Source organism: Mesoplodon bidens, assembly GCF_964165515.1.
Source record: "Mesoplodon bidens genome assembly, chromosome: 11".
Taxonomy (NCBI): domain Eukaryota; kingdom Metazoa; phylum Chordata; class Mammalia; order Artiodactyla; family Ziphiidae; genus Mesoplodon; species Mesoplodon bidens.
Window position 1 is genome coordinate 77,045,647 of NC_138167.1, and position 17,409 is coordinate 77,063,055.

General features: G+C 38.1%; 1 protein-coding gene across 4 annotated transcripts in view; it reads right to left on the reverse strand.

Moving 5' to 3' along the window:
* PARPBP (PARP1 binding protein) overlaps window positions 1-17,409 on the reverse strand; it is an 84,037-nt gene that overhangs the window by 18,912 nt on the left and 47,716 nt on the right. For 2 of the 4 annotated variants that reach the window (XM_081248386.1, XM_081248385.1), the window contains exon 7: window positions 259-442. In XM_081248386.1, the coding sequence (XP_081104512.1) occupies window positions 259-442 (184 nt within the window). Of the gene's footprint in view, window positions 1-258; window positions 443-8,280; window positions 8,375-17,409 lie in introns of those variants that run through there. The other 2 variants (XM_081248388.1, XM_081248387.1) reach the window with 2 other exon arrangements.

The window sequence follows — 17,409 nt, forward strand, 5'->3', positions numbered from 1 at the left end:
ATTTCTAGTGCTACAAGGGATACTGAAGATTATCCAATGTGCTTCTTTAACAAACAGAGACAATTTGGCCCATAGAGGTTATGATTTACCCAAGTCGAACATAATCCTGCATAATCTATTGAGAAACATATTTTCAACATCTTATAACAGAGGAAACACATTCTTCTGACTTAAGTAGCAATTGTAAACCATTTCTACAGCAAGTAGAAGATATAATGTTTTGTACAGAAGGATAATGAAAAATAAAAACCTCATTACCCGTGCAGGACTGATGTCAGTGGTACTAAGAGCTAAATCTCCTTGTTGAGAATTGATAATACTTTTAATCCTCAAATCCAAATCTTGAGCAACTTCCTCTATTGCTTTATAAAAAGGATCCCTGCTGTTCTGGCCTTTAATCAGCTGCATCTTTATCACTGAGAGTATCCGACCCCCTGCAATACTGAAAATAGAAATAAGATCACTTTTATAATAGTATTAGAAATGTCAATATGCTTATAAGCTTGAAAATATAATTCTTAGAGTTAATCAACACTTTTCAAAGAATATGGCTTTAGTCTTAGAAATCAAACAGAAACACATTTAAGAAAAGGATGAGAACCATTAGAAACAAAATTTTAAACTTTTTCTAAAAGCAAGTTATTTCAGTAAGGTAAGTTACTTCTTCCTTGATTTGAAAGCTAGGGAAAATAATTTAGTTATATATGCTATATGATAAAAGATTCAGAGGCAGTTATATACATGCAATATACTTAAAATACATACTTTTAGGTACAACTAAGATAACACAAACTACCTCTCATTGAAAATCCTACATAACTTAATCTTTTTTATTAACATCTTTATTGGAGTATAATTGCTTTACAATGGTGTGTTAGTTTCTGCTTTATAACAAAGTGAATCAGCTATACATATACATATATCCCCTTATCTCTTCCCTCTTGCGTCTCCTACCCTCCCTATCCCACCCTTCTAGGTGGTCACAAAGCACCGAGCTGATCTCCCTGCGCTATACGGCTGCTTCCCACTAGCTGTCTATTTTACATTTGGCAGTGTATATATGTCCATGCCACTCTCTCACTTCGTCCCAGCTTACCCTTCTCCCTCCCCCTGTCCTCAAGTCCATTCCCTAATAGGTCTGTGTCTTTATTCCCATCCTGCCCCTAGGTTCTTCACACTTTTTTTTTTTTAGATTCCATATATATGTGTTAGCATACGGTATTTGTTTTTCTCTGACTTACTTCACTCTGTATGACAGACTCTAGGTCCATCCACCACACTACAAATAACTCAATTTTGTTTCTTTTTATGACTGAGTAATATTCCATTGTATATATGTGCCACATCTTCTTTATCCATTCATCTGTCGATGGACACTTAGGTTGCTTCCATCTCCTGGCTATTGTAAATAGAGCTGCAATGAACATTGTGGTACATGTCTCTTTTTGAATGATGGTTTTCTCAGGGTATATGCCCAGTAGTGCGATTGCTGGGTCATATGGTAGTTCTATTTTTAGTTCTTTAAGGAACCTGCATACTGTTCCCCATAGTGGCTGTATCAATTTACATTCCCACCAACAGTGCAAGAGGGTTCTCTTTTCTACACACCCTCTCCAGAATTTATTGTTTGTAGATTTTTTGATGATGGCCATTCTGACTGGTGTGAGGTGATACCTCATTGTAGTTTTGATTTGCATTTCTCTAATGAGTAGTGATGTGGAGCATCCTTTCATGTGTTTGTTGGCAATCTGTATATCTTCTTTGGAGAAATGTCTATTTAGGTCTTCTGCCCATTTTTGGATTGCATTGTTTGTTTTTCTGATATTGAGCTGCATGAGCTGCTTGTAAATTTTAGAGATTAATTCTTTGTCAGTTGCTCCTGCAAATATTTTCTCCCATTCTGAGGGTTGTCTTTTCATCTTGTTTATGGTTTCCTTTGCTGTGCAAAAGCTCTTAAGCTTCATTAGGTCCCATTTGTTTATTTTTGTTTTTATTTCCATTTCTCTAGGAGGTGGGTCAAAAAGGATCTTTCTGTGATTTATGTCATACAGTGTTCTGCCTATGTTTTTCTCTAAGAGTTTTATAGTGTCTGGCCTTACATTTAGGTCTTTAATCCTTTTTTAGTTTATTTTTGTGTATGGTGTTAGGGAGTTTTCTAATTTCATTCTTTTACATGTAGCTGTCCAGTTTTCCCAGCACCACTTATTGAAGAGACTGTCTTAGCAATGAATTTGGTAAAGTAGCAGTATACAAAATTAATGCACAGAAATCTCTAGCATTCCTGTATATTAATGATAAGGTTACATAACTTAATCTTTAAACCAATTCAATAAGTATTATTACCCATAAATTACAGATGAAAAAATTGAGTCTCAAAAAGGTTTAATAGCTTGTCCAAGAACAGTGTTTGTTCTCGGCTAGGAAGAAGGTGGTAAGGAAGGAGATTGACCTTAAATACATGATATTGCACTCTAACATGAGAAGGGTTATTATATGGAAGAGGAAATTAAACTAGTTAATACTAATCTAAAGGAAACCAGAGACTGGACCAATTATGGCCAACAGACAAGTAATTTTGAAAACATGAAATCAATTGTTTCTTTATACTGAGCCTGAACCTCAATGAATTTGGGTTGCAGTTCCTGCTCTAGAAGGCTGACCTAAAACCAATGTGAGAAGGAGGAAGGATTTTGGTCCATTACAAGGAAGACATTAAAGGTGTCCAACAATAAAAGAGGGCTCTTTTTTGAAGTTAAGAGATCTCCATCCCTAGAGGTATCCCTGGAAAGGCTGCACAGTGTCTAATGAGAGGGTGGTGTGGTCTGGCTATGGAGTCAGACAACCTAAGCACACATCACAACTCCCTCACTTTCTACCTTGAATATGCTATTTAACCTCTCTGTGGCTTTTATAGTAGCATAAAGGAAATTATGAATAGTTCTCATCCTCACTGCCTTATTGCCAGGCTTTATGTTTTAGAACTTCATTCTTAGTTCATTTTATGCTGAAAGGGTAGTAGCCCTACAGGTTGGGTATGTCCCAACAGTCACCTCACCTTGGGCAGTCCCTGGGCTTTGTCCCCTGCTCCCTCAGACTTTAGTGACTATAAGAACAGACCCTCCAGATCATCAAATTCAGCAAGTTCTTTCAAAATAAAAGCTAGCTTCCCTTCTTGACTTCCCTCTCTGGCTTTCTTCCTTCCCCCAGTTTTTGGCCTATTTTCATTACATTCACCTACTCATCAATGCATTTAAGTACTTTATAAATATGTTGTCCAGCAGTATTAATTATTGTCAATGGAAGGGTCAATCAGGGGACCTAGCCTGCTATACATCTGTAATCAGAAGTCTGAATGGACTCTTAAGAATTATTTTATGTAAACAGGCACTCTTTTCCAACTGGCTTTTTCTTAATTTTCAATTAAAAACACAGAAAATAATTGGATGAAATGTAGCCAAAATGAAAACACAGTTAACACTATATGCTTTTTCTGGGAACTAATCTCTAATGGAAGGGTTTTGGAAAAGATTCAGAAGGATAATCAAATATGAAAGAGTGTCACAGTATGAGTTATAAGAACAAAAAAGAAAAAAAAAAGCTTTTAGTACTATTAAAGGTAAAAGTCACCTTTGCCCTCTTTTCCCATTCCTTCTACAATAACAAATATTCTAAATTTTAAAGATGATATAATCCCCTGAATGAACTGTATTTAGGAAAAATGCATAAGATTTGTATTTCAGTTGCTTGCCAAGCTCAGCATTTTGACCCTTAGCAAAATACCGCAAACACCAGTGCTTTGACTAGTCTATTACTATACGTTCACTACAAGAGCCAACATTAGCTCTTCAAATATCTGCTCACCAACATAGCATAATTCAAATTCTTGCCTCTAGAGCCTAGAAACTCCTGAAGTTTTAACCCAAATGATGCCAGGACATTTGTCATAGGCACTGGGGATACAAAATGAATAAAAGATTTCTTTTTAAGAGGTCACGATTGATCAGTTGATACAATGAGATACCAAAGGTATAGAGGGGATTTAAGTGGGGAGGTAAGAGAAGAAGGTCTTCAGGAAAGCATCCCAGAAGATATGACTACTCTGGATAAACATTAATAGAAGAATTTAGGTGCGAAAGAGGTTAACTGAAGTTCCTGACTGCTAAATGCATCACATTAAAGCTCTGGGGCAGAAAGAGGAAAATGAAGCTAGTGAGGAAAAACACAATTAAATCCCCATGACTGAATCAAAACACAGTGACTGAAAGAGAACAATAAGCAATAATACAAATAATGGGTAATATTTTAATGAATTATTGACTATCTTTACTATATAGAATGACTTGTCTTTTCCCTACCATCTTTAAGAATTTGATAATTATTTGCTAAATAAATTATATCTTTAAAAATTAAATGTGATTAAAGGTACTACATGAAATGTATCAAAAATGATTCTGATATATTTTAAAATGAGAAATGTAACACTAGGATTCTGGACTGGATAATTTCAGCTAGACTTAACATTCTATAAATGCATAGTATTTAGTCCAATAAATATAATGCAGGTGTGTACTAAAAAGTTGTTATGTAATAAAACTGAAATACAGAATTTTAAACATTTGAACAACAGGGTACTAACTAATTTATGTAACCTGAAACTCCTAATTTAAGATGTTTTTCAGGTGAAAGTACAGTAGGTATTTTATGGTGGCACCTACTGGCAAAGTGTAGAAATGCAGCCATACTATAGCTAAGATGGTCTGATGAAAAGCTGGCAGCAGAGAGGTAAGTGTGATTTGGATTCCTCCCCTGTCTGTCTATTCCCCACCATTCCTTGGACTCAAAGATTATTGTGATTCCCTACCACCACCACCACCCTATTATAAGACAATTAGTACAAACTTACACTCAGCTACAAGGGTTAAATACATTTTTATCTCTGAGTTTTAAGGTTGAGGGACAGAGGCCAGGGTGAGATACAATCAGGAGGTAGAGAGTATAGAATTTGTACACCATACTGAGGTTTCTGGATTTTTATCCTGTACCTAATATGGAATTATTGAAGGGTTTTAATTATGGCAGTAACATCTGCTGTTTTGAAAAGACCACTGGCAGCAGTGAGGACAACAGGATGGGGCAACTCAAGACTGGAGGCAGAATGAACAACTTGGAGATAAGTAAAAAAAGTCCAGGCAAGAAAGGATGAAAGTCTGAAAACAGACTTTCCATAAAAAAATGGAAATAAAATAGTAGCTATAGGAATACAGATAAAGAATATCAAAAATGTTAAGTAAGAAGAATTGATGGATCTTAGTGAATGAAGGGACAGAGAAAGGGAGAATGGACTTGAGGACATGGTGGGGGGAAGGGTAAGCTGGGACAAAGTGAGAGAGTGGCATGGACATATATACACTACCAAGTGTAAAACAGATAGCTAGTGGGAAGCAGCTGCATAGCACAGGGAGATCAGTTCAGTGCTTTGCGACAACCTAGAGAGGTGGGATACGGAGGATGGGAGGGAGGTTCAAGAGGGAGGGGATATGGGGACATAGGTATGCATATGGCTGATTCATTTTGTTGTACAACAGAAACTAACACAGTACTATGAAGCAATTATACTCCAATAAAGATGTACTAAAATAATAATAATAATAAAAAGATACGTTCCAAATTTCTGCTTGGGCAGCTGGAGGCAGAAAGGCTTCATCAAGCTGGGTACTTTGGGAGGAGGTACCCATCAAGCAGGTACGCAGGGAAAGATGAAGATTTAGTTTAGGAGATGTTAAGTTTTGAGTTTCATTTGATGTAACAACCTTAGGTACATAAAGATATATTTTGGAAACTCAGGAAAGAGTTTGGATTTCACTGAAATATGGATTTAGAATTTGCATATATGCAGTCAGAGAGGTAAGTAGAAAATAAGAAAACAAAATCTCAGAAGTTATGGGGAAAAGAGCTCTAAAAGAGAAAATGATCAAACTTCAGGACTCAAAAGAGACCAGAGGCTATGCCAACTAGAATATCATAAATGATCTTTCGCAGAACAGCTTCAGTAGAGTGGAAAAGTGAATAAGTGTGAGTCAGTTGAACACAGACAAGTAAATTAGTATTGAGTGCCTACTCTGTGCCAGAAACTGTGCTGGGCTAGGGAATATTAGTGAAGAAAATCAATAAAGCCCTCATAGAGTTTACAGCCTCATGAGACATATTCAAGATTTTTTTTTTTTTTTTTGCGGTACGCGGGCCTCTCACTGCTGTGGCCTCTCCTGTTGCGGAGCACAGGCTCCGGACACGCAGGCTCAGCGGCCATGGCTCACAGGCCTAGCCGCTCCACGGCATGTGGGATCTTCCCGGACCGGGGCACGAACCCGTGTCCCCTGCATCGGCAGGCGGACTCTCAACCACTGCGCCACCAGGGAAGCCCTCAAGATATTTTAAATCATTAGAAATTGGGAAGTGGAATAAAAGTATTTTTTCAAGAATTTGAGCTATAAAAGGAAGGAACTGACAAAAACAGAAGATGATTTGTTTTTTCTTATAATCTTTATAGACTGTGGCTAAAGGACTAGTAGAAGTTGAAATTATGAGACAAAATGAATAACCAATGAAACATTGTCCCAATAGGTTACCCATACTATAGGAAATATCCTCCCTTCTCCCCAACTGGACTTCATTTCACCACCATTCTCCATGTCTGGTTAACTCCTTCAAGTTCATCCTTAAGCTCAACCGTTAACAAACATCCAGGTAAACACTCCTGACACTCTTATCCCCGGCTCCCACAAACTAGGTCAATTGTCCCTTCCTCTGTACATCTTTCCATTATTACATAAATAGAATACATGTTGTAAGTTTTTGATAACTTTACTATTTATAATCATGAAATGCATATATACTTAACATATGCAAAAATCACCTTACAGAAGAAAATAGAGATTGCTCAGATGGACTATTTAAACACCCACTTCTTCAGTATAGTCTCTAGAACACAGAGTAATTGCTCATTATGACCAAACAGGATATTCAAAATAGATGGCTGCTAAACTGAAGAACTGAAGTGTACCCTAGGTGCCTCTAAAACGTACTTCTACCCTTTTGTACAAAAGTGTATGTATGGATGTACTTTTACTGTTAACTTACCTCAACTAGAAATTCCTCCAAAAAGGAATGTAATTATAACAAATTACATTGGATTGAATATGTGCACTTATATCTGCTCCCTCCTAAAGTGCCACTAAAGTGACAAAAAGGAAAATGTTTTAAATCCATAAAGAAAAACAGAATGGGAGAGGAGACAAGAGTCGAGAGCAGAGACTTATCATGAAAGTACAGAAAGACAAAGAGCAGATGGAAAGGTGATAACTGACTACCCAGAACACAGAAAGCTACAACATAAGTTAACTGCTAAAAGATACACCAATAAGAAGTAATCTCAGAAACTGAAGGCAATACTGAAGGCTATGGTGAAGGTGTCATTGCAAATACGAAAGCTGGTTGACAGTCTATGTGAGGAACACTTAGACCCCTGAATCTCCTCTCTTATTCTGAGCAATCAGGCTAGCGCACTTCTGTCACCTCAGCATAGAAAGCAGGATTACTCTGAAGAAACTACGCCAAAGAGGCTCCAGACCTATAGATACCAATGACTGAAAACAGAGGGACTGAGCAAAAGTCTACATATTGAACTGGGAGGCTCAGCATCAACCTACCCTCCCTCAAATCCCAGAATATTGCTAGCCAGACTTACTGCTTTCAGAAAGAGAATAAAGGATGCCATTATGGAAATTTGGGGGTAAGTTCCAAAGAAAAGACCTGCAATTATTCACATTTGGAGAATTCCCAATAAAAGAGCCAAGTGGCTACTATGCTATAATGAAGTCCACTGTATAGAGCTGCTAATTAGCTTTATAGGGTCTCATTCCTAAATATGAAACAACAGTCCAGAATCACCCTACATTTTAGGAACACCTTTAATATGAAAGAGGGCAACAGAAACAAAAAGAAAAACATTCAACTAGATAAAACAAAGACTATCCAGGAAGCAGATAAAAAATGATCATATAAATTAAATAACCTTGGAGAAATAAATGAAGCATAAGATCACATACAATCAAATGTGAGAATAATGATATTTATCTCCCATTTACTTTTTCTCAGAAAGCTACTTGAGCAAAATAAGGGGTTTAACCAATTAAAAATAAAGTCATGGAATCCTGAAAACAAGGCAGAGGCAAAGAAAATTCACAAGGTGATGAAGCTTCATGGCTGACACTCTGAAACAGGTCTAGCAAGCAAAAGTATACAGACTGAGTGAAGAAGATAGATGACTCTCCAGAAAGAATGTCTTCAAGGGCACAAATCAGAACTGATAGATGACCTAATAAAAAAGAAGAAACTGTATACTTTCATTGGCAAACTTGATAAAGAATTGATAATAAATATATAAGAAGCAAAGCAAGAGAAAAAAGTAGATAATCATTGACTCTAGAAAAAACCAAAAATGTATACAAGAAAGAAAGTATAATAACAGTATATAATATAGCTTAGCTGTAGGCAATAATTACAGAGTTATAATAATGTAAACTCTAAAATATGATTTAACTTGATACTGTTGTATAACTATACTAGAAGGAGAGAAGAAGAGAAGTGTGTGTATGTGTCTGTGTGTGTGGTAGGAGGGGGAGAGGAAAAGAGGAGTATTGGGAGGTTGGTGAGTGGGTGGCAAATCCTCATCTTCCATGGTAGGAAGTTAATAAATAATGCCTAAAATTGAAACTCAAAATTAGCTGCATAGACCAACAAGGGCTTAATATCCAAGATACAGACAGCTCATATAACTCAGTATCAAAAAACAAATCAACCAATCAAAAATTGGCCAGAAGACCTGAATAGACATTTTTCCAAACAAGACATACAGATGGCTAACAGGCACATGAAAAGATGCTCAACATCGCTAATTATTAGAGAAATGCAAATCAAAACCACAATAAGGTATCACCGCACACCTGTCAGAATGGCTATCATCAAAAAGTCTACAAATAACAAGTGTTGGAGAGGATGTGGAGATAAGGGAATCTCAAACACTGTTGCTGGGAATGTAAACTGGTACGGCCACCATGGAAGGCAGTACGGAGGTTCCTTAAAAAACTAAAAATAGAACTACCATATGATCTGGCAATTCTACTCCTGGGTATATATCTGGCAAAAATGAAAACACTAACTCGGAAAGATATATGCACCCCAATATTCAGAGAAGCACTATTTACAATAGCCAAGACATGGAAGCAACCCTAGTGCTTAATCCAACAGGTAAGAATGAAATAATGCCATTTGCAACAATGTGGGTAGACATAGAGAATATTATGCTTAGTGAAGTAAGTCAGACAGAGAAAGACAAATACTAAATGATATCACTCATATGTGGAATCTAAAAAAATAAAGACAAATAAACATATATACAAAACAGAAACAGACTCACAGACACAGAAAACTAGTTTATGGTTACCAAAGGGGAGAGGGGGGAGGGATAAATTAGGAGTACAGGATTAATAGATACAAACTACTATGCATAAAATAGATAAGCAACAAGGATTTACTGTATAGCATAGGAAATTATACCCAATATCTTATAATAACCTATAATGGAATATAAACTGCAAAAATACTCAATCACTATGCTATATAACTGAAACTAACATGGTATTATAAATCAACTATAGTTCAATAAAAATTTTTAAAATATCTGCATAAAAATTCATTTAAATGAGGTAAATACAGAAATAAACACACACAAAAATATTAAAAGTTAATTCCTCTGAGGATTTTATTACTGTAAGTCTATAGTACCATTTGACTTCAACAAAATATATCTATTTTGCTTTGCCAAAAATATAGTATTCTTTAAAATTAATTATATGCTATCTCAGAAGAAATGGCTGGCCAATATATTATTTAGAAATTCAGATGTCACTGATATTGACTATAAGTCATATTCAAACCCTTTTCCGAATTCACTTCGTTGTAATAGATATCCATATAAGAAGACAGAAGGAAACAATTCAGAATAAAATCCTGAAAAAAATTCTTCTTGGAATCTTAAAATGGAAAGACGTTTCATAAAATAAGATAAAGCAATTAAGAGAATGGGTTCCTGGGTCAGAAGTGAATTCAGATCCCAACTCTGCTACTTAATAACAATGTGACTAAGGTAAGTTACACCAGTGCTTCAGTTTCTTCCTCTCTAAACTGAGTATTTATCTAGCAACTACAATGTAAGGTGTTTTTAAGGATCAAATGATAATCCCCATAAAGAGTTCAGTATAATGTCTGATACATAGTAAGTCTTCAATAAATACCAGCTATTTTTATTAGTACTATGCTATGGCATACCCACCAAACTGACAATGATCTCCCATGACTGCTAGCATATACAACCCACTTCTGCCCCCCACAAATTAATCTAAAATTAACTCACCATAAAATGTATACCAATTTATACCAATATTATAAATAAGGGTCTATCTGATTAAAAACACCTCTTAATTCCACTATCATTTAAAAACAAATTCCACATGAATCAAAAATTTATGCATAACTTCCGGGTAAGATGGCAGAATAGTAAGACGCGGAGATCACCTTCCTCCCCACGGATACACCAGAAATACAGCTACACGTGGAACAACTCCTACAGAACACCTACTGAACGCTGGCAGAAGACCCCAGACCTCCCAAAAGGCAAGAAACTCCCCACATACCTGGGTAGGGCAAAGCAGAGAGATCCCTACACAGAGGATCGGTGCCGAGCGGCACTCACCAGCCCGAGAGGCTTGTCTGCTCGCCCGCCGGGGCGCGCAGCGCTGGAAGCTGAGGCTCGGGCTTCGGTCAGAGCGCAGAGAGAGGACTGGGGCTGGCGGCGAGAACTCAGCGTGAAGGGGGCTAATGTGCCACAGCTAGCCGGCAGGGAGTCCGGGAAAACTCTGGAGCTGCCGAAGAGGCAAGAGACTTTTTCTTCCCTCTTGGTTTCCTGGTGCGCGAGGAGAGGGGATTAAGAGCGCTGCTTAAAGGGGCTCCACAGACGGGCGCGAGTCGCGACTGAAAGCGCGGAGCCCAGTGACGGGCGTGGGACGCTGGGGCTGCTGCTGCCGCCGCCAAGAAGCCTGTGTGCGAGCGCAGGTCACTGCCCACACCGCCCTTCCGGGAGCCTGTGCAGCCCGCCACTGCCGGGGTCCCGGGATCCAGGGGCGGCTTCGCTGGGAGAACGCACGGCGCGCCTCGGACTGGTGCAACGTCACGCCGACCTCTGCTGCTGCAGGCTAGCCCCGCACTCCGTGCCCCTCCCTCCCGCCCGGCCTGAGTGAGCCAGAGTCCCCGAAGCGGCTGCTCCTTTAACCCTGTCCTGTCTGAGTGAAGAACAGACGCCCTCCGGCGACCTACACGCAGAGGCGGGGCCAAATCCAAAGCTGAGACCCAGGAGCTGTGAGAACAAAGAACAGAAAGGGAAACCTCTCCCAGCAGCCTCAGAAGCAGCGGATTAAAGCTCCACAATCAACTTGATGTACCCTGCATCTGTGGAATACATAAATAGACAACACATCATCCCAAATTGAGGAGCCCGGAGTCAGTGCTGTGCCTCTGAGGTGGGAGAGCCAACTTCAGGACACTGGTCCACAAGAGACCTCCCAGCTCCACATAATATCAAACGGCAAAAATCTTCCAGAGATCTCCATCTCAACACCAGCACCCAGCTTCACTCAACGACCAGCAAGCTACAGTGCTGGAAACCCTATGCCAAACAACTAGCAAGACAGGAACACAACGCCACCCATTAGCAGAGAGGTGGCCTAAAATCATAAAAAGTCCACAGACACCCCAAAACACACCACCAGACGTGGACCTGCCCACCAGAAAGACAAGATCCAGCCTCATCCACCAGAACACAGGCACTAGTCCCCTCCACCAGGAAGCCTACACAACCCACTAAACCAACCTTAGCCACTGGGGACAGACACCAAAAACAACGGGAACTACGAACCGGCAGCCTGCAAAAAGGAGACCCCAAACACAGTAACATAAGCAAAATGAGAAGACAGAAAAACACACAGCAGGAGAAGGAGCAAGATAAAAACCCACCAGATCTAACAAATGAAGAGGTAATAGGCAGTCTACCTGAAAAAGAATTCAGAATAATGATCGTAAAGATGATCCAAGATTCTATTTCCCAGATCCAAAATCTTGGAAATAGAATAGACAAAATGCAAGAAACAGTTAACAAGGACCTAGAAGAACTAAAGATGAATCAAGCATCGATTAAAAACACAATAAATGAAATAAAAAATACTCTAGATGGGATCAATAGCAGAATAACTGAGGCAGAAGAACGGATAAGTGACGTGGAAGATAAAATAGTGGAAATAACTGCTGCAGAGCAAAATAAAGAAAAAAGAATGAAAAGAACAGAGGACAGTCTCAGAGACCTCTGGGACAACATTAAACGCACCAACATTCGAATTATAGGGGTTCCAGAAGAAGAAGAGAAAAAGAAAGGGACTGAGAAAATATTTGAAGAGATTATAGTTGAAAACTTCCCTAATATGGGAAAGGAAATAGTTAATCAAGTCCAGGAGGCACAGAGAGTCCCATACAGAATAAATCCAAGGGGAAATACGCCAAGACACATATTAATCAAACTGTCAAAAATTAAACACAAATCATATTAAAAGCAGCAAGGCAAAAACAACAAATAACACACAAGGGAATCCCCATCAGGATAACAGCTGATCTCTCAGCAGAAACTCTACAAGCCAGAAGGGAGTGGCAGGACATAATTAAAGTGATGAAGGAGAAAAACCTGCAACCAAGATTACTCTACCCAGCAAGGATCTCATTCAGATTTGATGGAGAAATTAAAACGTTTACAGACAAGCAAAAGCTGAGAGAGTTCAGCACCACCAAACCAGCTTTACAACAAATGCTAAAGGAACTTCTCTAGGCAAGAAACACAACAGAAGTAAAAGACCTACAATAACGAACCCAAAACAATTAAGAAAATGGGAATAGTAACATACATATCGATAATTACCTTAAATGTAAATGGACTAAATGCTCCCACCAAAAGATACAGATTGGCTGAATGGATACAAAAACAAGACCCATATATATGCTGTCTACAAGAGACCCACTTCAGACCTAGAGACACATACAGACTGAAAGTAAGGGGATGGAAAAAGATATTCCATGCAAATGGAAACCAAAAGAAAGCTGGAGTAGCAATTCTCATATCAGACAAAATAGACTTTAAAATAAAGACTACTAGAAGAGACAAAGAAGGACACTACATAATGATCAAGGGATCGATCCAAGAAGAAGATATAACAATTGTAAATATTTATGCACCCAACATAGGAGCACCTCAATACATAAGGCAAATACTAACAGCCATAAAAGGAGAAATCGACAGTAACACAATCATAGTAGGGGACTTTAACACCCCACTTTCACCAATGGACAGATCATCCAAAATGAAAATAAATAAGGAAACACAAGCTTTAAATGATACATTAAACAAGATGGACTTAATTGATATTTATAGGACATTCCATCCAAAAACAACAGAATACACATTTTTCTCAAGTGCTCATGGAACATTCTCCAGGATAGATCATATCCTGGGTCACAAATCAAGCCTTGGTAAATTTAAGAAAATTGAAATGGTATCAAGTATCTTTTCCGACCACAGTGCTATGAGACTAGATATCAATTACAGGAAAAGAGCTGTAAAAAATACAAATACATGGAGGCTAAACAATACACTACTTAATAACGAAGTGATCACTGAAGAAATCAAAGAGGAAATTAAAAAATACCTAGAAACAAATGACAATGGAGACACGACGACCCAAAAGCTATGGGATGCAGCAAAAGCAGTTCTAAGAGGGAAGTTTATAGCAATACAATCCCACCTTAAGAAACAGGAAACATCTCGAATAAACAACCTAACCTTGCACCTAAAGCAATTAGAGAAAGAAGAACAAAAACATCCCAAAGTTAGCAGAAGAAAAGAAATCATAAAAATCAGATCAGAAATAAATGAAAAAGAAATGAAGGAAACGATAGCAAAGATCAATAAAACTAAAAGCTGGTTCTTTGAGAAGATAAACAAAATTGATAAACCATTAGCCAGACTCATCAAGAAAAAAAGGGAGAAGACTCAAATCAATAGAATTAGAAATGAAAAAGGAGAAGTAACAACTGACACTGCAGAAATACAAAAGATCATGAGAGATTACTACAAGCAACTCTATGCCAATAAAATGGACAACCTGGAAGAAATGGACAAATTCTTAGAAATGCACAACCTGCCGAGACTGAACCAGGAAGAAATAGAAAATATGAACAGACCAATCACAAGCACTGAAATTGAAACTGTGATAAAAAATCTTCCAACAAACAAAAGTCCAGGACCACATGGCTTCACAGGCGAATTCTATCAAGCATTGAGAGAAGAGCTAACACCTATCCTTCTGAAACTCTTCCAAAATATAGCAGAGGGAGGAACACTCCCAAACTCATTCTACGAGGCCACCATCACCTTGATACCAAAACCAGACAAGGATGTCACAAAGAAAGAAAACTACAGGCCAATATCACTGATGAACATAGATGCAAAAATCCTCAACAAAATACTAGCAAACAGAATCCAACAGCACATTAAAAGGATCATACACCATGATCAAGTGGGGTTTATTCCAGGAATGCAAGGATTCTTCAATATACGCAAATCAATCAACGTGATACACCATATTAACAAATTGAAGGAGAAAAACCATATGATCATCTCAATAGATGCAGAGAAAGCTTTCGACAAAATTCAACACCCATTTATGATAAAAACCCTGCAGAAAGTAGGCATAGAGGGAACTTTCCTCAACATAATAAAGGCCATATATGACAAACCCACAGCCAGCATCGTCCTCAATGGTGAAAAACTGAAACCATTTCCACTAAGATCAGGAACAAGACAAGGCTGCCCACTCTCACCACTCTTATTCAACCTAGTTTTGGAAGTTTTAGCCACAGCAATCAGAGAAGAAAAGGAAATAAAAGGAATCCAAATTGGAAAAGAAGAAGTAAAGCTGTCACTGTTTGCAGATGACATGATACTATACATAGAGAATCCTAAAGATGCTACCAGAAAACTACTAGAGTTAATCAATGAATTTGGTAAAGTTGCAGGATACAAAATTAATGCACAGAAATCTCTGGCATTCCTATATACTAATGATGAAAAATCTGAAAGTGAAATCAAGGAAACACTCCCATTTACCATTGCAACAAAAAGAATAAAATATCTAGGAATAAACCTACCTAAGGAGAGAAAAGACCTGTATGCAGAAAATTATAAGACACTGATGAAAGAAATTAAAGATGATACAAATAGATGGAGAGATGTACCATGTTCTTGGATTGGAAGAATCAACATTGTGAAAATGACTCTACTACCCAAAGCAATCTACAGATTCAATGCAATCCCTATCAAACTACCAATGGCATTTTTCACAGAACTAGAACAAAAAATTTCACAATTTGTATGGAAACACAAAAGACCCCGAATAGCCAAAGCAATCTTGAGAACGAAAAATGGAGCTGGAGTAATCAGGCTCCCTGACTTCAGACTATACTACAAAGCTACAGTAATCAAGACAGTGTGGTACTGGCACAAAAACAGAAAGATAGATCAATGGAACAGGATAGAAAGCCCAGAGTTAAACCCACGGACATATGGTCACCTTATCTTTGATAAAGGAGGCAGGAATGTACAGTGGAGAAAGGACAGTCTCTTCAATAAGTGGTGCTGGGAAAACTGGATAGGGACATGTAAAAGTATGAGATTAGATCACTCCCTAACACCATACACAAAAATAAGCTCAAAATGGATTAAAGACCTAAATGTAAGGCCAGACACTATCAAACTCTTAGAGGAAAACATAGGCAGAACACTCTATGACATAAATCACAGCATAAATCACAGCAAGATCCTTTTTGACCCACCTCCTAGAGTAATGGAAATAACGACAAAAATAAACACATGGGACCTAATGAAACTTCAAAGCTTTTGCACAGCAAAGGAAACCATAAACAAGACCAAAAGACAACCCTCAGAATGGGAGAAAATATTTGCAAATGAAGCAACTGACAAAGGATTCATCTCCAACATTTATAAGCAGCTCATGCAGCTCAATAACAAAAAAACAAACAACCCAATCCAAAAATGGGCAGAAGACCTAAATAGACATTTCTCCACAGAAGATATACAGACTGCCAACAAACACATGAAAGGATGCTCAACATCTTTACTCATTAGAGAAATGCAAATCAAAACTACAATGAGATATCATCTCACACCAGTCAGAATGGCCATCATCAAAAAATCTAGAAACAATAAATGCTGGAGAGGGTGTGGAAAAAAGGGAACACTCTTGCACTGCTGGTGGGAATGTGAATTGGTACAGCCGCTATGGAGAACAGTATGGAGGTTCCTTAAAAAACTACAAATAGAACTACCATATGACCCAGCAATCCCACTACTAGGCATATACCCTGAGAAAACCATAATTCAAAAAGAGACATGTACCAAAATGTTCATAGCAGCCCTATTTACAATAGCCCGGAGATGGAAACAACCTAAGTGTCCATCATCGGATGAATGGATAAAGAAGATGTGGCACATATATACAATGGAATATTACTCAGCCATAAAAAGAAACGAAACTGAGCTATTTGTAATGAGGTGGATAGACCTAGAGTCTGTCATACAGAGTGAAGTTAGTCAGAAAGAGAAAGACAAATACCGTATGCTAACACATATATATGGAATTTAAAAAAAAAATGTCATGAAGAACCTAGGGGCAAAACGGGAATAAAGACACAGACCTACTTGAGAATGGACTTGAGGATATGGGAAGGGGGAAGGGTAAGCTGTGACAAAGCGAAAGAGAGGCATGGACATATATACACTACCAAACGTAAGGTAGATAGATAGTGGGAAGCAGCCGCAGAGCACAGGGAGATCAGCTCGGTGCTTTGTGACCGCCTGGAGGGGTGGGATGGGGAGGGTGGGAGGGAGGGAGATGCATGAGGGAAGGGATGTGGGAACAGATGTATATGTATGACTGATTCACTTTGTTATAAAGCAGAAACTAATTAAAAAAAAAGTGTAGCTCATATAGATAGCATATAGTTGGATCTTTAAAAAATAAATACCGTCTGACAATCTCAAAAAAAAAATTTATGCATAAGAAAATGAAAAAAAAAACCTAGCAGAAAACAGAATATAAAATTCATCATATTTTTATCAATTTCCTGACTCATTCTTGGTATGACTTTCCTTTACTGCTAAATAAAAAGTTTAAAGAA